A 25364-nucleotide genomic window follows, 5' to 3' on the forward strand; every position below is an offset into this window, starting at 1 on the left:
CTAAGTTTGCACCTCGCATCGATTACCTCACACTTCCACTTAGGTATGGTCTGAAAAAGAGATTCGCTATGACTTTAAAAATGTAAACAAATGTTTGTTATATTTTACTTTGCATTTATTGTTTTTAACAATATATTATTATTATACATAGGTACATTAGAATATAGCGATATCGGGTTTTTGTATTAAGACCACCCGGGCGTTCTTGCACTTTTTAAATTTGTATCCCAACTGCTCAGTAATAATTAATAATAATAAATAATAATGGTAGGCAGCGGCTTGGCTCTGCCCCTGGCATTGCTGACGTCCATGAGCGACGGTGACCACTTACCATCAGGTGGGCCGTATGCTCGTCTGCCTACAAAGGAAATAAAAAAAAAAATCTATTATGTTTCTTTTTCAGGATTATGTTTCTCTCTTCACTGTGTATCACCTTTCCCTTTTATTTTGTTGCCCACAATAATCCTCTCAAAGTAAAAAAAAATGAACGTTAAGCGTTCAGTAACAACAGTTCAACAAAAACTTAACAAAAATAGTACAATAATCCCTGTTTTCCAATTACAGAGCATAATGCGACATAATGCGGCTCAGTGGCGCACAATACTGAATTATGCTTGAGAGTGCTCGATTGTGCGAAGCGTTGCTGTAGTTTGAACATTCAACGTTGAAGATTATGCCGCATAATGCGTTCTAGTGCTGTAATTGGAAAACAGGGAATATAACTAAACTATAACAAAAAACCTAATAGGAACAGTTAAAAAAATTCAACGGATAGGGAGACGAAAGCTCGTATGACGCGTGTCGGCGACAAAGATGCTAACCGTACTGACGCGACAGGGCGATCGCGGGAAGGTGAGCGGGGAAGCGGGTGGAGCGCCGCATTCCAGCGAGGTGCAAACTTAGCTCGGTCGAGTTGTTATGAACATTTTCCAAATAAGATTTGACTTAAAGGTCTTAGTTACCAGGTCATAAAATCCCTTAAAAAAATTTATGTTTTCCTGAAATGTCAAGCAGTTGTCAAATATTCTTTGATAAAAATTACGGATTTGTTTGTTATTATTTTAGAATTATTTTAGTGTAGTTTGCCGGGCGCATTTAACTTATAAACGTTATGGGTTTGTTTAGAATATCGACTCATTTGATCCCTACTTTGCATAACCAACCTTAAATAAAGTTTAAAGTGTGGAACAACGGTTACGTTATACTTGTGAATTGTGATCATGGAACCTCATCAAGAATCGTCGTCATTGATAAGCTCAAATACTTTAGAATGTAATGGCGCAAAGGATATAAAAGGAAAAGGGAGTCCCGTACAAGGAAGTGACAATACGAACTTGGAAAATATGTTTACATCGACTCCCAATCAAAGTTCAAGTCTTTTGTCGCTAAACGGACCTAGATCAAAACAAACCAATTGTTTATCGTATAATGAAGTGGTTTCATCGAATAGCTTAGCTGAAAGTAACGCAGAGAGTTCAAAAACTGTATGTACAAATCAGTCAAATGTGAAGATGAATTCGTGTAACGACAAAGACGTAATTTCTTCGAAAAAGGTGTACGATAACGGAGTTGAGCTCAACCAAGATGTGTTGTCATGTCAAAAACACAAGATTTGTCAAGATCTGGCTGCCAACAGCCCTAACGTTCCCTCAACAAGTGGTATTAACAGAGTTAATGAACCTGACAGTAATTGCAGAGAAAGCAGAAAAAGACCTTCCAGTTTAAAACTCAACAGGCCTAATTTTGATGCTGATGATAGTTCTAGTGATACAGGTAATGATGATTATTCTTTAGGCTCTGAAGATGGCTGTATATATACATATAGAGGTGGTGAGCATTTGGCTGATCTACCAAGTTCATTCTTCAGCTTGGATATGGGGCTGCCACTGGATAATCATCTACCCTTGCCGCCAAATTACCCTGTTCCACAGCAAGGCCAAAGAGAGCAAGGTTCACGTGCCTCTAGTCCAGATATGGATTTCCTTGAAATGGATTTTGACCCGGGGCCTTCTTGCGAAATGGATACTGGTGATGAATCCATACCGGATGCTGAAATAGAAGCAGCTAGTAACATGCCAGAGGAGAATGAACCAGTAATGATGTCACCTTCACCAGAAAATGTTTCAGCTCCCAGAGCTAACTCAGTAAATTTGCCAAGTGCTTCTTCGCACAATGATCTTGAAGCTTATTCACATGACATACCATCTACAAGTAACGATAACACAGGGCAAGGGGATGTGGTTGAGTCAACTAGTTTATATGGTCCTTATATAATGCAATCTAATGCAAGAGGAGAGGAATTATTAGTCCGCAGGACTATGTCACTTTGGCCAACCAGTGGACTTGCCTGTCATCATGCAACAACTGGAGACTTGGTTTGCCTGAGTGAAATGTTAAACAGTAAGATTTATTATAATTTTTTTTTAATCAGTAGAGCATATTGCATACAATGAGACAGGTCTGCTATTGTGTGCTCATCATGCAACTAAATAATTATTTAGATAGATAAGATTAAAAAAACTTAATAATATTTAATTATTACGTATTTTTTTTACTTTGATTGTTAATAAAACAACTTTTACCAACAATTTTTACTTTATATAAAAAACATATTTTCATGATTTCACCATGGAACATCAATATTAAAGGTTATATGTACATATTTACAAAGGCTATATACAGTAATAGTTATATTATATGGATAATATTAGTTTTATCAATAGATTTTTGGTTATGTTACATTAATTAGTAGGAAAGTGCATTTCCAACTGAATACCATGCAGATGAAATCCGAAATTATTTAATATGGTTGTTTTAATATTGAACCAATTTTACAATTTGCCTCTACAATTGCAGATGTGGTTTCTGGTAAAAATAATGTCATAATGTCTGACAGAGTTAAAATGTTTAAGAATTCTTCTTCTTTGTCGTTTCCTCATTACTGAGGGTCGAGACCACCTTGGTCCAGTTTTTGCACCAGCTTCCTCTAATGTTGCCTGCATTCGGCCTGCTTAATGTTTAAGAATAGATAAAGATAAAAGTTCATGTTCTAGGTGATGAAGAAGAATATCCAGATGGTATTTTATATGAGTACCACAAAGGACACTCACGAAGAGTCGATCCCAATAATTTATCTTCTGTATACCATCTCAAAATAGCTAAAAATTCTACAGGAGAAAAGACGAAACCAGACAGTGATAGTCACATTCCAACTAAGGTAAAATATGTAATTCAAAATATAATTAAATAACTTTTGTTTTTGTGTAAGATTATGTTCCACAGCTATCTTCTCAGTCGTGTCACTCTTGACAGAGTAGTCGTGATCGTCATGTAGTGTTGGAAGGGGCAGACTTGATGCGTCTCACGATGTCGCGCCATCTCTCCCTGCTCGAGGCCATTCTACTGCACTCATTTAGGGGACCTCCCACTGCAGTTTTAATTTGGTCGGTCCACCGCATTGGTGGCCTACCGCGCGGTCTTGTACCATCAACGCTTCCCTGTACAACGAGGCGTTCTATGGACCGGCCATCTCGTCGCGAAACGTGTCCGAAGAAATTCACCATTCGAGACTACTATACCAAATAGACGCTGCTTGATGCCGAGTTCCTGAAGTATCGAGACATTTGTACGAAAGTCGGTCCACGAAACTCCAAGCATTCTTCTCCAGCACCACATTTCCAGAGCGTCTATTTTCTTCCTTTCCACGTCTCGCACGGTCCACGTCTCAGCAGCGTATAGAAATATAGAGAATATTAGTGTTCTAACGAGCCTGATCTTTGTGGTTTTCGTTATGTTTCTATTTCTCCATACTATCCTCAGCCCGTCCATCGCCGACCTCGTGACAGCCATGCGCCTTCTGATTTCGTCAATGCATCCGCCATTATTTGAGATTAACGCCCCAAGGTATATGTAGGACTGGACCACGTCGCAACCCGCTATTTGAGTCACGTCCGGCGAGTTATTCATAGCGCGATCGACAATCACCACCTTGGTCTTACTGCGGTCCACAGCTATACTATATGATGAATATAGATTACTAATTTACGGTCTCGATGGTTTTTTTGCTTTGCAAAACATGCCTACGATAACAGGTCTTTGCATGGAGAACTATAAATAAGGTTTCCCATCTACAAACTTAAATTACCAGATTTTCAAAAAAAATTTATGCTTGAGCAATTTAGTTGATGAGTGTGTATGAAATATAATTTAAATGTTTTATGACTACTATTTACAAACCAAGAATATAGAAAAATAAATATATAATATCGATGCTTGAAAGGTAAACATGACTAAGCGACAATGTGTGAACTTTACAGTAGACTAATTTGAAGTTGAAATTAATTTAAAATATACCTGAGAAATACCTGAAAAAAAATCTATTTTAACGAATCTAGCTGTAGAATTAAAATGATTTTAATAGACCTAGAAATATATTTTTTTTGCACACAGAATATGGTTATTGCCTTTCATTTATGTACAAAGCAGTTATTGTCGCTTAGTCACGTTTGCCTTTCAAGCGTCGATATGTTATTATAATAAAATTGAAAATGTTTTACTATAATTTTGAAATTTTTTAATTTAATTTCGAATTCTTAGGAGAATGACACAACCGAACAGGCAACAACTTCAAGTAATGTATGTGCGGAGCTACCACGTTGCATGGTCTGGTCAGAGCGAGAAGCCTGTGAGCGGCAGGTCACACAAATCGGCACCTCAGCTTGTGGAGCGACAGCAGTTATTAATGTTTTTGTGAGTGGATTAAACAATAATTAGCTTAAATGAACAATGATCAAATTTGGGTATGCTGTATTCACAATTATTATTGAGAATGTTTAACCTAGTTTGAAGGTGAAAAATATGTAAAAGGTAGATAGGAATGGACATAATGTCTCAAGAGGCCAGGTGTATCACACTAGTTATCTGTGATCTACCACCTTTTTTTTTTTTTTTCGGCTAGAGGGCCGAACCTCCTACGAGGTCCCCGCGCCTAGGTGGCGCGCGGGTTATGTGAGACTTAACGATCTGCAGGTGTTGAGAGCAGATCGCGGGCCCAAGGATTTTAGGGCCCACCCACTAAACGACTCCCCTGCACTCTTACACCCGACGTCCGATCTCCGTCCGGGGTCAGAACCTGGACAGAGTAGGGGGATCCCCGCGGTCAACACTACAACCAGACACGCGGCGCCACCCCGAGGACGCCCGACCGACGGGTCGTCGAGGCGATAGTCGACGACCAAACATCAACAAAAACTAATAAAATTTTCAGATTGCTCTGGGTGTGCCAGTGAATATAGAAAAAATCACCTCAGCTGTTGGTACAAGACTAAGAGCTAACAATGCACCAATACCAAGGTAACGTGTACAAAAGATAACTATTGAACAACCTTAATCTTAATGTTATAGTTATAAGGCATAAGGTTGTACCACTGGTATAGTAACCGGCAAACATCGTGAGCAAATGACCTTGACTGCGCAGAACCGAATTTTAGATCACTTTGGTGGTGAGGGTGAGGCGCGACGGCAGGGGAAATCGTATCGAGCACGTTATTGGTAGATCAGTCGAACCCTGCGTCCCGCACCGCGCCTTCGTTCCGCTTGCTCCCAAAAGTACGCTTGCGTACAGTGAAAAGTCTATCGTTATTAATCGTTAAGTTATTTGTTATAATTGCTTGTTGACTTTGTTGCCATTGCTATTTGTTGAGTGTTTGTTGATTTTTTATAAAAAATACACTATGCCGCGACAAACTGGTGTAGTATTCAAAAGAAAGGGTAGAAAAATTGTGTACGACGTATATTGCTTCATTATAAAACAGGGGAAGAATAATATTATGGAAAAAGTAAAACAGACTTCGGAAGCAACAAAAACATCAGTGAGTACTGTTAGGTGCATTATTAACGAAGCTAAAGGCTCTGGCTTGCTCGTCGTGCTTGGGACTCCGGGTAAGAAAAGATCAGGGAAGAAGAAAGTTACCGGAATGGATAGTTTCGTTCAATCTGTAATAAAAAGATGTAATCATAATAACTACATAACAAGCAGCGAAACTCCGTACCGTAGAAAGGCTTCGAAAATTTTAAAGAAGATATACATTTTAATGGCTCGGGATGAAGCTTACGACGAATTATGAAAGAGCTAGGCTTCAGATGGAAAAAAAAACAGAAAATAATCGGAAGCTGGTAATTGAAAAAAGTAACATTCGATTACTACGAATCGAATATCTTCAAAAAATAATTAATTATAGACAAAAAAGAAGATCGAACCGACCGAGTCGTAAACTACACCGATGAGCCCTATGTCGACTTATCACGATGATGGCGACTCGGGTGATGAAAACAGTGATGATGATAATAGTCAAGATTATGATAACGAAAAAAAAATTACAAATACCAGCTTCGCTTCAACTGAACGAAGACCTGGCAACAGCTCTAGTTTTGACTTAATAGAAGGAATATCTATTTTACCCCAAGATTAAATTATTACAATTATTAACCTATATTTTTTTGTTGATGTTCTAATAAATATATAAATAAATACATATGTTGATTTTAATAATTTAATTGCATTATGACGCAGAGTAAATAATGTTTTTGCACGTGAGTGTACCATGCGCAAACTTACCCCCACTACGTCAACAAATACTCAAGAAGTTTGCCGGCTATTATACCCATTGTAATTATATAATACAATATGCATGAGTTAAACTTTTAAAATTTTAATTATATCTAAAGTATGTATCCATCTGTGTGATGATATTTATTGTTTTTTGATACCTAAATATATTATATTAAAAGTCAAGACCAAAAAAAACGTATCTACTCATCTAAAGAAATTCCAAAAAGTAAACAAACTTTGTATTGCCAGAGACTAGATAGAAGTTAATAATTTATACAAAATGTTCATGAAGCCAGATAACTCATTATTTCATTATCATTGAATACACATCAGGAGTGTAATTTTAACTATCATAAGTATATCTCATACAACACATTTATCCGACAGTAGTAGACCTACAATTATCTTAGACATTTAGGCATTTAAAATCATTTTTAGAATGAAATTTCTTTCGCTGTTTTATTTACGTTTATTTATGATACCCACTGCTGGGTATAGGCCTACCCTTTTTAATGTCGAATTGTTTGATCGCCCCCCATTTTTATCCACGTCCACCCATCATAACTGTCCATTCGTGCACTGAGACTTCCGGTACCTCTACGACCTAATCTTGGCCACCATTCCCTCACTGTCTTATTCATTTTATTATTAATTCAATATTAATTTAAATACTTTATAATTCGATGCACTATGTGAAATTAATAACGCGCGAAATGAACATTTTACTATTTCCAAGGTTACTGTTTCCAGTCTAATTTTGCGATAAATAAACCATTGAAATTACCTTAGAAAATAATTTTGAGGATTGAGGTACTAGAATAATTTGTAAGTAATTAATTCTAGGTACATTTTAAGCCGCGCGGTCGCCGGTTGTACTGCAGCTGATTTGATCACCGGCATACAGAGAGCTTCTGACGGCCTGGTCACGGCGAGGTTTTTCCCAACCTATCCTGAACGTGCCGTCTCGCTCTCGCACTGGTTAGCTGATTGGATAAGTTTAGGTAATAATTTACTTATATCTAAGTAAATGATTAATTGGGAATAAGGTGTTCGAAGTCTGGCCATGCTCAAGCCATAAATACAGATTTGTGTGGAATGGCCAATAGACTTTTAATTGGCTTTTAAAAATACGACTTATTCCGCTCATTTGTATTTGAAACAGCGACCATGAAGTAATAAAAAAATGTACTCGCTTGTTTTGAGCTTAAGATTTTTTTTTAACTATATGTCTTTAGATTCTCATATCATTTATGTCAGTCCCATAACGATTTCATTACTTAGGAAGTTCATGACATTGCAAATGTTTTTTTTTGTCTTTCCAGGAGCAATACCGATCCTAACGCTAAATCTTCAGATGGGCTGTCAAGGAGACTTGCCAGATGCGTGGCACCATCAGATGGTGTTTGGGGTGTCGCCTCGCGGAGTTTACTTGTGTAATCCCGTGGAGTGTGTCCGCGAGCACGTCCTGTGGGCCCGACTGGTGTCGCCCTCAGTGCTACTAGTCCGCAGCCGGGACATCCTTAGCAGATACACTCCCGACACGGACCTCACGCCGCTCATGTTTGTGCCAGATCGGCGGTTTCACACGTACAATGTCTTTGGTGAGTTTGATCGTGATATTAAATTTTTTTGAGACAATCAAAATATCTAATAGGTTGGGGAAAAAGTCTTTTCGCATTATATAGTATGTATGAAGTAGTAATAAAATCTCTTTGGCTATACTATTTGTATCTGGCTGGTTTTGGTATCATTAAAAGTTGAAATTTTAAAGAAGATAATTCCAAATTCAATTTAGGAAAATGTGTCATTTTTTTTTTCGTACTGTCAAGATGAGTGATTCGAATGAAGAAATTCAATACATTTTAAAATTTTACTACAAAAAAGGTTAAAATTTAACGCAAGCCGCGAAAAAAATTAGCGATATTTTAGACCTAGTGATGTGTCTGTGAGAGAAGCATAAATTTGGTTTAAACATTTTCAATCCGGAAATTTTGATGTCAACCACTTACCACAAAATGGGAACAAACTTTTTCCCCAACCTATTATACCCCTCGGTCTACAAATCGATTTCTGTTCTCTCGTGTGTTCTGCATGTTCCATGTTTTTTCTACTTTGATATTTTTTGTTCCTTAGATGGTTGGACGAGTTCAAGGCACACCTGGTGGTAAGTGGTCGCCGGAGCCCATAGACATCTACAACGTAAATGCGTCACCCACCTCGAGATATAAGTTCTAAGGTCTCAATATAGTTACAACGACTACCCCGCTCTTCAAACCGAAACGCGCAGACTTCACGTGCAGACCGACAAGAGGTAAAACGGCTCTCGTACCGGTCGATTACCGGAATGCATCGTACCTCCTTCGCATTTGACAGGTCAAGTTGTGAACTTAATACGGGAATGGCGAGCCGCCGGCTGGGTGGAACGTTCGACGAGGACTCGGCACGTGCGCGTCCCGGCCTCGTACCAGGCCGGCGTCACGGTGGCCGCCCTCACCGGCTCCGAGGCTCACCGGCGACTGAACGCGGCGCGACAGCTGCCCGTCATAACGCCGCAGAACGATCCGGAATGATCGAGAAGGACTACAGAAGCACAACTCAAAAAGACTTACGGTACGTTTTTTAAAAGTTCCATCGTGTTTATAGCATCGAGGAAACTGCACTATAATAAATAAATAAATAAATAATAAATATTTACTAACGATCACGCCACGTTAGCTGGTCCCGTGCTAAGTTCATAAAGAATTTAACAAGTACCAACCAGGTAACGGAAATAAATGTAAGATTTTTATTATACAAATACATATATTTAGTATACATGCATCATAAATCATAAACCTGGAAAAGACATTTTATATTTATCATACAAACATCCTACCTTGGCGGGATTCGAACCCGCGACCCCCTTGTGTAGTGACCATGTCACTTACCACTACACCAGACGGCTGATAAACTAGTACAGTGTAAAGAGTAAAACATCGTGTAAATTAGACTCCTAGCAATTAGAATTGTCAAAGCGAAACTTATTGTATCTATTGATATGATATTTAAAGATTTAAGCGGAAATAAGGTTTTTTGGAAGGAAAACAATATAATAAATATAAATACATATAAAAGTACACAAAAGATATCATTTTGTGGTTTGATGTCTTAAATCAATAAAATACGAGATGCTATGGCTTGCTTCATGGGAATATAGATTCGTATAGCAAGGCAGAGGCAAACAATATTAGAAATGTATTAATTATGTAACAATAGAAATATTTAGAATTTTCCATGTTTTCCTTCCAGCAACATCTTTCTAAACTGTACTTTAAATAGTAAGACGAGGTATGTAAACGGAGGCTGGTTTTTTGTAGTCAGCTATTTTTGATCAAAACGCGAATATTAAAAAATAATTTTTACATTAAAGAAAACTATGACAGTTGATTACATCTTGATTGGCATCTTATATTATTTGTAAATTGGCAACATTGAATTAAAATGGAGGCTAATTGTCGCATCGTAAAGCAAGCACCATATTTAAGCCTTATGTTATATAATAAACATAATAATAAACATATTGTTATAAGAGTATATATAGTATTACCTTTGCTAAAGTAACTCGGGGAAGGAATGTTTTTCCTTCCTCGAATTACTATAATTTTTTGAGGAATAATACTGATGCCTTGTGAAGAAGATTGTAAATCTGTCTAAACTGTAATATGTCTATGATAAATTTGATAAAAGCATCAAATTTATCATAGAACACGACTGAGAAGAAAAGACATTTATTCATCCTCTAAACTTCATTTAAGTCGAAATAGATTATAATATATTCATATTATTATCATTATTACATGTATTTTGAATTTTCTTAACACCCCGTGATTTTTTATTTGCCCACGTAACAATTTCATTATCTTACCACCGACTTTATTGTTTTTGTTAAAAAACGAAACTCGCATTAGCCCTTTGATTTAACACTTTACACGCCTACACTTAATGCATACTGATTCGTACCACAGCAAGTCAGATGGCCGGTCCTTATCTTTCCCGATTGAATGTATGAAATATGAATCATTATTATTTAATTAAACGAAAATTTATATTATCGATGTCTATTATAAAAACTAGATGATGACCGATGTTTTTTTTTTTGATAACGCCATGTTGTATCTTTAAAGCGGTTAGTTGTCCTTAATTAAGAAAAATAGTATTATTATTCGCCAATAGATGTCGGGAAGAGTTGATTATTGAAAACACGAATAAAACAACATTTTCTATAAATAAATCGTAGCTAGATCGATTTATCGCCCCCGAAATCCCCTGTATACTAAATTTTATGAAAATCGTTGAAGCCGTTTTCGAGATTCAGATTATATACATATATATTAATATACAAGAATTGTTCGTTTAAAGGTATAAGATAAAGGATAAGAATTTTAATTTAATACCTTTCTTCAATAAACTTTTTCCGTGAGTAAATATATTTTTCACATTTAGAACACATTTATTTTCGTGTCAATAACCTAAACAAAAAAATAACCTAACAATTTTTTTTTCCCGACTGTCGTTGATACCAATCTTTAGTGGACTTAAGCGATGATCCTTTCGTATTAGTTGTTGTTTCTGGTTGTTCATGATTTTCTCGAAGGTTGGCGGCAAGTTCAACTGCTAACCGGAGTAAGGAAAATGTTTTTTCTCGATAAATTTTCTCAGGTCGTTTGCTTGAACAAAATCCAGGCCTTTACACCAACGTAATGAAAGAGATTGAAAAGTACTTGTAACGCACAATACTTATTTTCCTGGGATATTCTTCTGGGTAAAAAGAAATCTGATAAAGTCTTGATAAGATATTATATACCGTATTAACCTTTTCTTACACTAAAATGTTGCTTTCTGTCGGATCCTTTTGTTACTTTCTTGAAATTTTAATTCCAACTATTTTCATTCAAATAACTAAGCAAATATTTTGCCGAAATAGCAACAAATTGAATGCAATATTTGTCGAATATTAATTTGCATCATATTTTTTTATATGATAACCCTAAAAGGCAATAAATTGTGATCCAGCTCATTTGACCGGTTGTGCCTATAGGTAAACTACAAGTGTTAAAAAAATTAATACTAGAATACTAATTTTATATATTATCATAATTAATAAAAAATGTCAGTCAAAGGTGCTAAAGAGATAATATGATATGCGCATTTTTTGTACAGAAGTCTAAGGACCGGTCATAAGGACAATTGATGCTAGGGATGATCGATATAAGAAAAGAATCGATTTACAACCGAATGAAACGATTAGATTTAGAAAAAAAAGTTTAATTTGAATGTCATTTACATACATATACCTTCGACGTTCGATGTTTTAGATTATCTCTAAATAATACACACTGGGTTTTTTAAGTCACACACGTTATTTTTTATTGCTTGTTGTATTGACGCTCAAAATGTTTTAAGTTTAATTATAGTTATGGAAGACTTGTTTTAAGATTTGCCCGTTTAAATTTGGTGAATCGAACAGTGTAAATATTTAATTTAAGAATACTTGTGTGAAATATAATAATATATTGATAAATATTAGTAAATTGGTGCTTACTAGTCAAAATTATATTAGCACATACATGTAGACACACGACTATAATTTTTGTAAACAAAGCGGCGTCTCTGGAAAGCAAAATATGATATTAATGTAATTTGTAGTTTTAATAAATACATTGTAGGTGGTGTTCACATTATTCAACATAGTTTATTATCTATTTAAGTAGGTATGTATACATTTTTGTATATTTCAGCTTTTTTTCTGCGTAATTAAGTAGACGAGCTGCTTACCGCCCATATGATGATAAGCAGTTACTTGAAGTACCCCGAAGACACCATAACGTGCATTCCCCTTGAGATATTCTATTCAGTCGTTTTAGTTACATTAGAATGATTTTATTGCCATAAAAAATTACGGAGCTCATCGAGTTAGCAAGTTGAATGACACGAGGTATTCTAACAGATGTCCCACCTGTCTCAAACCGTACACAATTGTTTCACAGTCAAATCAGGCAGTATGTTAATAGCTGTACGTGCGGAAAAACATTGAGCTCTGCAAAAAAAAAACTGAACACCAGTCTTGTAGTAGGTAAATCATAATGCGAGACTCAGTTAAAATTTTCAATGCAGTTTTTAAATATTAAGGTCGCCTATTTAATTTTTTATAACCCTTTTAGGTGTAATTTGTTCATGTATGTATCAATATTTTTTTCCATACTATAGATTTAACGTTAAACTGTGAATGGCTGTATAAATTGGGATTGTTAAGCTATTGTATGTATAATATCTTCACTACACGAAAGCAATGTTATGTATAACATTATATTTTTGGATTATACTATGATAGACATAAATCTTATTTTATTTCATAACCTTTAACTGGTGTTGTTTTTGCTCCAATCACTTAAATACACTAATAGTCACTAAACCCATTTCATTATAATGAATGCATTACTTTTGGTTGTTCAGTAATTTAAAGTAATCAAAAGTTTAAAGTTTTTTAAAAGTCGCCGATTAATAACCGTAATCTCAAGAGACGGCGGTAGTTCGATGTTTAAAAATTTGCTTGTTTAATTTTATATATTTTAAAATAAAATATTTATCTAAACATGATATTATATAAAGAAATAAAAAAAAATCGAAACAATTTAATCACACATTTGTTTAGTTTTATCATAATAATATCAGTCGTCACTTCAGTTCGTTATTTTTTTTTATACAAAATAATAATTCAATTCAAGGGCTCTGGAACAAAACCACATATAGGCTGTATACGAACTGATCCACAAAATAAGTCAAACAGGAGAGCTAGTGAATGTCACGAAACCAATCAACTTTTTTATAATTGCATAAGAAGGCGGGCAACGAGCGTAAGACCTATTTGATGATTATTGGTCGCTCATGACGTCAGCAATGCCAAACTAATGCCTACCGCTGACTACACTCTACAAACCTTGTCTGAAGATAGTCACGTCGTGGCGCTCGGGAAACAGAAACAGCGAGGAGGGTACCTAGTTAATTCCAAAGCCAGATAGTATAGTAGATAGAAGTGGTTCTGGGTGGTGTGGATGAACTCTGCTCCGGTACTAACGAGATGACGACAACCGAAATATAATTTAGCAATGGTTTTTTTTGCCTAACACGTAATGTAAGAAATTAAACGTGTTACGCGATATCGGTACGAAGGGAGCGATAGTCAGCTGTACTCCAGTTATTGTATTCACCAGTATTCACGAACTTTCATCTTATTAAAAAGAAAACAATTACACTAAATCGGCTCAGTTACGTAACCACAGAAGCATTTTTTTCTGTTTCGGGTTCGGGCCGGCTTCTTGTAGGTATAATAGCTATTGCAGTCATTTGATGACAAAATATTTCGAGATATTTATGGTATGCAAAACCCTACTAATATAGTTTAAGGAGAACTGAAACACACTTTGAAATATATTTCATTTTCCAAGCAGTTACTTTAAGCTTCTCTTTTGCCTGTTTAGCTCGATGACATGACACGAGTAAATTTTAAATGAATTTTATTTTCATTCAATATTTATCGCGTTCCCAAATTTTCTAATAGTCTCCACACTATAAAATAAAATAACCAATTTTAATTCTCAATAATTCATTTATTATTTACACACAATTAACATGCTTAATACTTTCACCACAATAAAATAATTTATTAGTACAACAAAAAACAAAAAAAATATCATTTTCCTATAACCATTTACCACCATCCATACTTATCGTTCTAATGCGTATAAAAATATAAAATGTACCTTCGTTATTTTATTAATTTTACATTTTACAATCTATATAATGAATTATATCATAGCTAGAATTAAAATATATTTACCCGTGTTCCTCACGAAAGTGAACGATTATTCGTAAATTTAACAATTTAGATATTATTTATTTATTTTCCGCGTGCACTAGTCTACCGACTAATCGACATACGCTATAAGTCGGCTTCTGGTAGGTTGGCTTTGTCCCTGATATTGCTGAAGTTCACGAGTGACGGTAACCACTCACCATCATTGCATTGATCGCTTGCCTACAAGGGTAATAAAAAACTCGTATAAGCTCTTTCGTTTATTCCTGATTAATACATGGTTCAAGCGATCACTCAATTGCAACAAAGCAGTCATTTTGAAATAGTATGAACGCAAGACCCGATAGGTCGTACACTACGAAAGATGAAGGATAGTGAATAGTGTACTTATATGTTCGTTCATTCATTCGTTCACTCGTTCATTCACTGATTGACTTACGAGGCACGGCGTATCTAGAACTGCACACGTGAAAAGGCTTAACTGTTTTATTGTTCATTTTAAATGCGATTAGAATTAGATATCGTGATGAATTAACTTTAATTACTTTTATTTGACCGGTTTTTATTTTATATTACGTACATATTAAAATCTTAAGACTAAATTTAACAATTGTCTTATAAAATAGAATGCGCAAATTTGAGACGAGTAATAATAATACTTGTAGTTTTTTCAATATCATTGTACGCCAATTAAAATTCCCTCAGGTTTATTGAGTTTTTTTTAAACCACATTTTATTATTGTATTTCCGAGAAATAGACTTCCGATGCGTGTCGTTGAATTCACATATTGTTAAAAAGGTGGAATATATAACTATTTATAGGTCAAAAAAATATTTATGTGTTTGTATAAATAAGAACAACCGATTTCAAATTTTTGAGATGTTTCCAATAAACGCGCAAACTCCGAATACTTTATCAGTGTTTTCAGCCTTCTAAACGTTATGAGGTTCAATTAGTAAAATTATTAAAAATTACTCTGACAGAATGTCAATTATGTATCAAGATTAGATTTTTTATACAATCTACAAGCACGGAGTTTTTTTGAATGCTGAATGAAAGTTCTGCGTGGGATCTTTATTCATTGGTTAAATTTCATACTGCAGTGAAGATTTATATCAATATAACCTAACAACAAAGTTATTTTTTTAGTTTAAATGCAACAACTGTAAAATGTTATTTCGTATTTTATAAATGTTTTTCGGATGGTTGTTTTTTAAATTACACAGAAATTAAATAGACCCATAGCTGCCATGCCATGAAAGTACAGCGTGTTGTTTTTCCCATTATGTCTGGCTCGCTTAATTTCTGAAATAAGCGCATTTTCATACATCCCTGAACAAAGGAACATATTCTTTTTTATCGGAAATTTTATATCTTTTCACATTTTCAGTGTTTTTTTTTATCCCCGTCTATTTCTTCCTACATATCGGAATCACTATTTTAATAAATAGTTGAACGTTAATGCTCAACAATATTATATGACTAGCCCCATTCCGGAACACGCGAGAACGAATTAATAACTTCTCTTGAATATCATATCGAGGAGTTTAAAGAAAATCGCAGGCGACGTACTAGAGGGCAGCGCGTTAATCTTCTTTAAGATGCCGCTGTGTATTTCGTCCTCTTGTTCTTTGTATAGCTTTGGCAACTGCAAGTCTTCGTAAAGTCGCTTTATCGACGCGACGTCGTCCGGGTCTTTGCTCGCGTAGTTCTGTGCGAACAGCGTTCGTTGCGCGTCGTTACACCGTTGCAGTGCATTAACCGCCAGCCAAGAGCACTTGCCTTCTTGGATGTCGGTCCCTTTTTTCCCTGTAACCGTTTCGTTGCCGAAGCAGTCCATGAAGTCGTCCTGTATGAGAGAAATATGTGTAGTACTAGCGATTCGATAGATTTTGTAACGTCGTCTAGCTGATTATAAAGAAAGGTGGAAGTAGACACGACAAGATTTTTGAAAAATAAAACATGCTGTATATAGGTAAATCACATACAGTTTTGTTTATGGTGTACATACATCGTGTTTTATTTTTAAAAATATTGTTTTTCGTGACCTTACTACCTACCTAGTCAGGTCATAAATTCTGTCACATGTTTAATGTAAAATAATTGAAACAAGTTTATTCATTATGTAACCATTCATATACCAAAATGAACTTAACAAAACATAGATTCTTATGACACTAAAGTTTATTCAAAATGACCTCCGTGATTTTGAATACAGGCCTTCAATCTGCGCGGCCAGTCGTCTATCGCAGCACGAACGAGGTCCATGTCAATATCGGCGGCTGCCTTAATCAAGGATGTCTTGAGTGACTCCAAATTGGGATGAGGCTTTGAGCACGCCTTTTCCTCCAAGTGTTGCCATATCTTGTAATCTAACGGATTCAAATCTGGACTGGAGGAGGGCCAGTCTTCGTGCCGGATGAAGTCGATTTCACGCGCCGCCAGCCAGTCTTGTGTGCTCTTCGCTCTATGAGCTGGCGCCGAATCTTGTTGGAATACCCAGTGCCTGTTATTGAACATGGTATGAGAAACAGGTTCCACAAGGTTCGTCAGGACTGTATTTTGATACACAACTGCATTCGTTTTTACACCTTTCTCACAAAAATGTACCTCTGTTAAGCCCCAATAAGAAACTCCCAACCATACCATGAGCGAGGATGGAAAATGACCTCGTTGGACACGCGGAATGCGGTTGCTCGCTTCTTCACTACTGTGTGCGTACACCTTATCATTTTGTTTGTTGTAGCTCTCTTGTACGGTAAAAATTTTTTCATCCGAAAAAAGAATTTCCCGATATATTTTTCTCGCGTACCGCTTCAACAAAGCGCTGCATCTCTTCAGTCTCAGGTCCATTAGACGAGCATTCAAACGATGTCCTGTTTTTCTTCGATATTCCCGAAGCCCTAAGTCTTCATTTAATACCCTTTTCACCGTGGTTCTTCTTAACCCCATCTGAAGGGCCAACAGTTTCTGCTTACGTTTGGGATTTCTTTGAATTCGCGCCTTCACAGCTTTTATAACTGCTGGAGTCCTAACAGACCGAGGGCGACCACTTCTTGACCTGTCATCTACACTAGAGTCTTCATTGTATCGTTTGATGGTACGATAAACGAATCTTTTGGTTATATTCAAATTTTTCAGTATGTTAAAAATTGGAATTGGCGCGTAACCGCAACGATGCAACGCAATAACTGCAACACGGTCTTCTTTAAGCGTCCACTCCATATTTAAAAATGAGTAAAATTCTAAAAGTATACATTTTTATTTTCATGAACAATTCGAAATACGAATTCAATAAACTTTTTTGTGGCCAGCATTCTAAAAGAAAAGTTTTTACTGTGTGACAATACTTATGACCTGACTAGGTATATAGGTAAGATGAAAACGATATTTTTTTGAAGAGAAACATAACCCATTGGTTTTGGGCGAATCTTCTCTGTTAGCAAGGCACTGCTCATGCTAGAGTTAATGTTAGCAAACTTTCTGGCTGAGCCTCGTAAGCACCCGGTCAAGCCAAAGTAGACTCTTGAGCCTACTGTTAGTATTTAGGCGACACACAAAAAAAGAGACAAACATACACATCTATAACATTTAGCCTGAGAGAGAATGAGTATGAAAGACCCACAAGTTTTTTTTTACTCTAAATTTTGTTTGATTTGGTAGCAGGACATAACTCAGTAAGGCGCCTCAATTGATGTTTAATTTTTTTTCTTTTGTTTCCCTAGTAAGCGTTCGAGCATACAGCCCACGGGTTATTGAGTGACTACCGTCGTTCATAGAACGTCAGCTAGGCTAAGGACGCAGTCAAGTCGCTACCTACCATTGAATATTCTCGAAAAACCTTTATTAGTTTGTATTCGTATCAGTCTAGTCTGATTGAAATTAGACTATAGTCAACAGACACCACAAGATTTAAACTTAATAAATTTTTTCATATCAACTTTCTTTAAACGCGTCATTATCTGTATACGTATTTATCGTCGTGCGCAAAGGGAAACTAAATCGTGAAGCACCGTTCTCATTTTCTTTATACAAAATATTCGTGTTTCGTTTAAAAAAAAAAAATACGTACCTGAATTTGAAACAGCTTGCCGATTTCAAAACATATTCCTTCAATGTCTTCGATAGGCGCATTCTCTCTGTTCTGGGTAAGGATCAAGCCGAGAACAACCGGCAACTTGATCGAGTAATACGAGGTCTTGTATTTAACGATCGAATAATATCGCTCCGTCGTGAACAGACTGTAGTCTTGTTTGTTGCGGTGCGCCATGGCGTAATCTAAATGTTGTCCCATGCTCGTATAGAGAAGAGCCTGTCAAACGGTTATCGGACATTTCTATTGACATACATATTCAGTTTCTGAACGTAAAAATATCAGTGAGCGACATCAAAACATTCAAATCAATTTCCAATGCGTTGTGGTAATTGAGCGTGGACTGTATTTATTGTTTAAGATTACTGATGGTAGGACCTCTTGTGAGTCTGCGCGGGTAGGTACCACCACCCTGCCTATTTCTGCCGTGAAGCAGTAATGCGTTTCGGTTTGAAGGGTGGGGCAGCCATTGTAACTATACTTGAGACTTTAGAACTTTTACGTGGCGCATTTACGTTGTAGATGTCTATGGGTTCCGGTAACCACTTAACACCAGGTGGGCTGTGAGCTCGTCCACCCATCTAAGCAATAAAAAAATACTTCAATATTCGAAAAACGAACGTACCTCGTTGAAAATGTCCAGGATGTCTGCGTATTCTTTAGCTTTCCCGAAATATATCTTGAGTATTTCGTATATAGAACCGTAGACGAGTATGGCGTCGTTGATGGCGCCGAGGCCCACGTCGGGCATGCGGTACCAGCACGGGACCCCGCGCCGGGTCGACGACCCGTCCATTATATCGTCGTTCATTATCAAGTACGCCTGCAGCTGAGTGGACACGATACATTTTATGATATTACTAGCCGTACTCGCCCGCTTCGCTGGGCATTTAAAATTAACATTATTATTTATTGTCATTGTTATAACACTCATATAAATATTAGCCTATCCATTAAGTACACGTATTTTCTACATGGATACCAAGTTTCAAGTCAATCGGATGCATGGTTCAGTAGTTATAACAACATCCGTAAAAACCAGTGTAGATTTATATATTAGTATAGATGTATGATGCACACAAAAAAGCAAGGAGTTTAATTTTTTTGCGTAAGACAACCTTTTTTTATATAAAGTTGGGAGTTTTTGAAGCAAATTAAATATAAATTATAATTGAATTTGTTAATGTATTATTTGTTAATGTGCTATTTTCGGTATTGACGAGTCGTGAACAAGATAAAAAAAAAACTACTATTTAATCTCGAGTTTTTGTTTGAGTAATTTTTCATCATTTTTTTTAAGCTATTTTGCCGCTCACCTCTCTGATGATATAGAAGGTCTTAGAAATTACATTGTACAAATAAAAGCATTTACAAATCATATTGAGTATACCTTAATTATTTATCGCTAATCGTTAAAATTGGCTGCGTAGTTTAGAAACGACTTCTAGAAGTCATAAGCGCCGCAACTTTAGAGGCGCCGACTTGACACATGAGGTTGAAGCCGCAATTGCACTTTTTACAGTTTTATTATGACAATTTAAAATCAGAACTAATGACTGCCTCGCGGCAGAAAAGGCCGTGATGGTGACAATTTTTAATAATCAAACTGCAACGTACTTAATTGTATACCTTACTTGTAATATGTGCTTACCATTTCCGTACACCAACCGGCGACACGTGCTAACCTCACCATCTCTTCGGTAACGTTTTCCGGTTTCTCGAATAATTCATAAGCGAGCACCGTTGTTATGCCCCTGATTTTCTTACCACCTTTGACATTGTATTCTAAGACCTAAAAAAACATTTGACATTGAAGCACGGGACTTCACATAACACGTCCTTAGGCATAAAGTTGTACGGCACAAAAAAAAATTAACAAAAGATAAGCGTATAGTTATTTTTAAACAGAGATTAGATCTTGAAAACCTGAGAAAGCTGTGATCTTTGTTCGTGTTGCATATTTTTAAATACATATGTTGTGTATTCACCTTTTTAACCCAGCTTCCGAGTTCTGGTAGCTGTGTGAATTTCTTATTTGTCGTTAGATTGTCGATAATACCTTTCCAGGCATCTTGGAATGTTTCCCTTTCTTTTGCTATTTGCGAAACACTAGCTGCATATGCTGAACTACACCTGCATCCAGCTGATTGAAAACTACACGCCAAAAAAAATATACATATTTTGAGAGCACAGCATAAAATCGTCAGTAAAGACAGAAATGCCAATATTAGTTATAGCTATGGCAATAAAACTGTATGGGTTCTTGGACTGCGCTTTCCTAACGATAGGTCAGCGTGCTTGGTGGGAGTTTTTTAACGTTCTCGATAGCGTAAAAGTTAACTCAAATCTGTATGGAGTTTGGAGCGTTTGCCTACGTTTGCCGCTAGAGGTGCTGTTCCAACTGCAGACAAATTTATGTTAAGTAACTTTTACGCTATCGAGAACGTTAAAAAATTCGCACTAAACAAACAGGTGTGGAAAAGTATTGTGTGTCAGATAGCTGTTTATTTATTTATTTATTTATTTATTTATTTGGGAAACAAACAGTACAATACAAAACATACAATATTTAAAAAAATATAGCTAAAACAATAACCAAATATGTTTCCACAATCAAAATCACATATAAGTAGACAGTGAACAAGAAGAGAAATTTAGAAATTTAAATTACAAAAAAAAAAAACAAAAAAAAACAAAACAAAAGCAACACAATACGCACATATCATTTTATACATTAACTCACACTATAAAACTACAACACTTATCGGGCCAAATCACCCTATAAATACTCCAAAATAGCTTTTCTATATGCTACAAGTGACAAGCAAAAGATATCAGCATTAGAGAACTTAGCATCATACAACCTACAAGATCTACGGACAAAAGAGTTAGAAGCATATTTCGTTCGAGCCGTGGACATGTGGAAGGTCTGTTTAGAACGCGCGGAAATACGACTACATTTAAATGAAATTTTGGAAAGTAGATAGCTAGAATCAATCTCGTTATTTATTATTTTATATAAAAACATTTGATCCCTCAGTAGCCTGCGATCGACTAGAGAGACAAATTCTGTCGGTTCTGGAGAGTTAAAGCGACGACAATGGTATAAAAGATGCTTAAAAAACTTTTTTTGGACTCTTTCTAGTCGCTGAATATAAACATTATATTGGGGGTTCCATGTGACGGAGCCATATTCCAATATAGACCGTACAAAACTGTTGTACAACAGAATCAAAGTAGATGGTCTTTTAAAGTCTTTACCAACTCTAAGTATGAAGCCTAACATTCGAAAAGCCTTATTTACTATTTCATTAACATGAAAATCAAAAATCAAACTGGAATCCAAATAAATACCCAAATCACGAACAACTGTGGTGCGTACCAAAGTTTGACCATTAATAGAATAGTCATACAAGATATTCGATCTTCCACGTGAGAATGTTATAATAGTACACTTATTAGTATTCACTGTGAGTAAGTTATTTTGACAGTAAACAAATAAGTTGTTCAAATCATCCTGTAATTCCAAACAGTCGTTTAAGGACTTTATAACTTTATATACTTTTTTGTCATCAGCGTACATAATGAATTTGGATTTCCTGAAAACATTCGAAACGTCATTGACATATATATTAAATAACATAGGACCGAGATGAGAGCCCTGAGGAACTCCCGAGGGAACAGGTGCAAATGATGAACAAAAACCATTGAAAGTCACAGCCTGACTGCGATCTCTAACATAAGACTCAAGCCATCGCAGCAAATCACCGTGGACCCCAAGTCCATGCAATTTCTCAATCAAGATGTCAAAATTTATTCGATCGAACGCTTTGGAATAATCCGTGTACACCACATCAACCTGATGACCATCCTCCATGGAGCTCAATACATAATCCAAAAACTCACAGAGGTTTGTCTCAGTAGATCTATGGCTTATAAAACCATGCTGTTGCTCTATAATATGAGGCCTAATCAATGGAAATAAAAAATCATAAACTATACGTTCAAACATCTTAGGGATGGCACAAATTTTAGAAATTGGTCTGTAGTTAGCTATGTTATGTTTATCACCGCTCTTAAAGACTGGCACCACGAACGACCGCTTCCAAATACGGGGCATAACACCAGTTGATAATGAGTGATTAAAAAGAAGATGCAAAGGGTAACACAGCTGAGCGTAACATTGTCGCAAAAAAACAGGCGGAATACCATCCGGACCAGCACCCTTGGAAATATCAAGATTTTTTAAATATTGCTTGACTTTACCCACCGAAATAAAAAATGAAGAAATATCTACACAGTTAAGGTCGTAAGAAGCAGGGGTATAACTTAACGATGATGCTGACTGTGTATAAAGCAATTCAGACTTCGAATTTATATCTTAAAGTGGATGGCGGTTTTCACATCCTCACGTCTAAATACATAAGGTCTCAATTGGGTTGAAGTCATCGTGACTGAAAAGAGAATACACTCTCGGTGCATTCGTATCTAGCGAAGCAATTGTGTTGGCTATCGAATCCCGCAGGCAGGTATCAATTTTTCTAATGAAATACTTAACACAAATTCACGAATGACTTCGAATATGACGAAATAAGATCGCGTAATAAAAATAAAACCCGCAAAACGTATAATTTGCGTAATTACTGGTGTTGGGGCGTCTTGTGAGCCTGGATATTTCTGCAGCGAAGCAATAATGCATTCCAGTTTCAAGCGTGAGCCGGACTTAGTCTCAGTTTTACAGTGCAACGGCCATATCTCAAGGTGAGTGACGGCATTGACGTGATGTCTACAGGCTAAGGTAACCGCTTAACACCAAGTGGGCGGTGAGCTCATTCACCGATATAAGCAATATTTTTATTTATTACATCTTCTACTCTGCAAATCAGTACACATGACGCGTTGTGGTAACAATATGCAGAGCGTGTTACTTAGCAGTAAAGGATCAGAATGCCCTACCAGAATCGAAAACAAAATCAGGCTTAACTTGTCCTTTAGGGATGAAATTACACATAAAGTATATTTTCTATATTTTTTAGATTAGAATAGTATATTGATAATATATAGTTATAAAATAATATATGATATACAGTTGTTTCTGATTATGTTTATGTAGTTGAAGAATCAACCAGTAATACAAGTTTTAATTTTTACACTGCACTATATCTTATATATTGTCTGATATAATAACAATTGTAATTTCAGCTTGGTAACAAAATTTCTGCCCAATAATATTCTTTTTTAAAAGCAGTTTTAAATGTGGGGTTTAAAGGTTTTCCTGTTAGCAATGGATATATTGTGATAACATTACAATGTGATAACCTTACAATGTGATAACATTACAATGTGATAACATTAAGGGAAAAAACTATTCTCTAAAAATATATAAAGCACATTGTGGTACTCTTATATTTTCATTATGAGCTAATTGTGGCGAATTTCTTATAGTATAATGTGCAATTTGTAGACGTATTTTAATTTTACTTACTCTTCATATTTCATTACTTTTATTAATTTTTTACTGCTTTCAGAGGCAAACCAGCTCTTGGGCCACCTGGTATTGTATGGTTACTACTTTGCGGCAAAAATAGTCAGAGCTACACTTGCGGGCCCACATTGTCCTATACTCCTATTAACAACACCCTACCACTTTACTGGTGGTAGGACCTCTTGTGAGTCCACACGGGTAGGTACCACCACCCCGCCTACTTCGGCCGTGAAACAGTAATGCGCTTCAGTTTGAAGGGTGGGGTAGCCGTTGTAACTATGAGTACTGTACTGTACTGAGACCTTAGAACTTATATCTCAAGGTGAGTCGCGCACTTACTTTGTAGATGTCTATGGGCTACAGTAACCACTCAACACCAGGTGGGCTGTGAGCTCGTCCACACATCTAAGCAATAAAAACAAAAATCATATTTCTAAACTGAAGCATTCACAATTTAAAATATTCAATTTGAAAAGAATAATCAAGAAAATCCAATTTGGGGCCTCATGCGAGATATGTGTATAGTTTGAGGGTTGTTGGTAAAGAGCCCTTCAGGTTACTGACAATAGGTAGGCAAAAAAAGTAGTTGTTATAGTTTCACTGTGTCTATGGGATTTCTGATGCCCATGAGTGATTGTACTGTAAGCTTGTTTGCTTCTAAGGCAATAGAATTAAGTTCCTGTTTTTTTAATGACTTAAAAGAATGCACGTACAGGTCAATGTAATTTAATCTACGGCTTTATCGAAAGTAATTAAGATTTTTGAATGAAAGAACTAACCTTATACTGTTTATTGGATATATTTTTCTTGTTCTGTTAATTAATCGTAGAAATATCGATGTGGTGTTCATGTTGAGACTTCTTCACTTTCACTGACCGAATTCCACATCCAATAAAGTGAGAATTTCTATGAATTAAACAAATTCTATAACCTAAATTATTTATAAGCGGAAGAAGATTAGGTATCGTTTGTTATAATTATAAGGAAAAAAAATTCTTTAAAATTTAACTAGAAATCTGCAACGTTTGTACTAAATTATTTCGTGTTTACCTCCGAAACAATTTTTTTTCGAGTTTGATTCTATACTTTTTTTGTGTTTATGGCCTGGTATCTAGACCTTTAGGCCAAGTTTGATACTTAAGGGATATTATGACCTGATAACTAAGACCTTTAAGTCATGTCTAATTTTAATATAATATTATTATGAAAGATGATAATATGAAACGAAATGAAGTTGATTATTAAGAAACATGGCATCAAATGAAATGAAATGAGATGAGATGATATAGGATGAAATATAATCTCAATAAAATGGTGGTTATT

The 25364-nt window shown here is 35.9% G+C and overlaps 2 protein-coding genes across 3 annotated transcripts; one reads left to right on the top strand and one right to left on the bottom strand.

Moving 5' to 3' along the window:
• The first annotated feature begins 1000 nt into the window (after positions 1-1000).
• On the top strand, positions 1001-12987 carry LOC101744153 (uncharacterized). Its single transcript, XM_012696527.4, has 7 exons — positions 1001-2400; positions 3054-3217; positions 4597-4749; positions 5267-5352; positions 7454-7611; positions 7933-8211; positions 8984-12987. The coding sequence occupies exons 1-7, from the start codon at positions 1221-1223 to the stop codon at positions 9178-9180; spliced, it is 2217 nt and encodes a 738-aa protein (XP_012551981.1). The 5' UTR covers positions 1001-1220; the 3' UTR covers positions 9181-12987.
• A 1248-nt stretch (positions 12988-14235) lies between these two features.
• On the bottom strand, positions 14236-25187 carry Fpps3 (farnesyl diphosphate synthase 3). 2 transcript variants are annotated; one of them, XM_012696476.4, is made up of 7 exons: positions 25092-25187; positions 24821-24947; positions 20545-20710; positions 20208-20348; positions 19182-19385; positions 18536-18775; positions 14236-16312 (listed from the first exon to the last, which is right to left on the bottom strand). In XM_012696476.4, exons 2-7 carry the CDS (start codon positions 24889-24891, stop codon positions 15977-15979), a joined length of 1158 nt encoding a protein of 385 aa, XP_012551930.1. In that variant the 5' UTR covers positions 24892-24947; positions 25092-25187; the 3' UTR covers positions 14236-15976.
• Positions 25188-25364: the final 177 nt, after the last annotated feature.

This window comes from Bombyx mori, chromosome 19, assembly GCF_030269925.1.
Source record: "Bombyx mori chromosome 19, ASM3026992v2".
In the NCBI taxonomy this organism is placed as follows: Eukaryota; Metazoa; Arthropoda; class Insecta; order Lepidoptera; family Bombycidae; genus Bombyx; species Bombyx mori.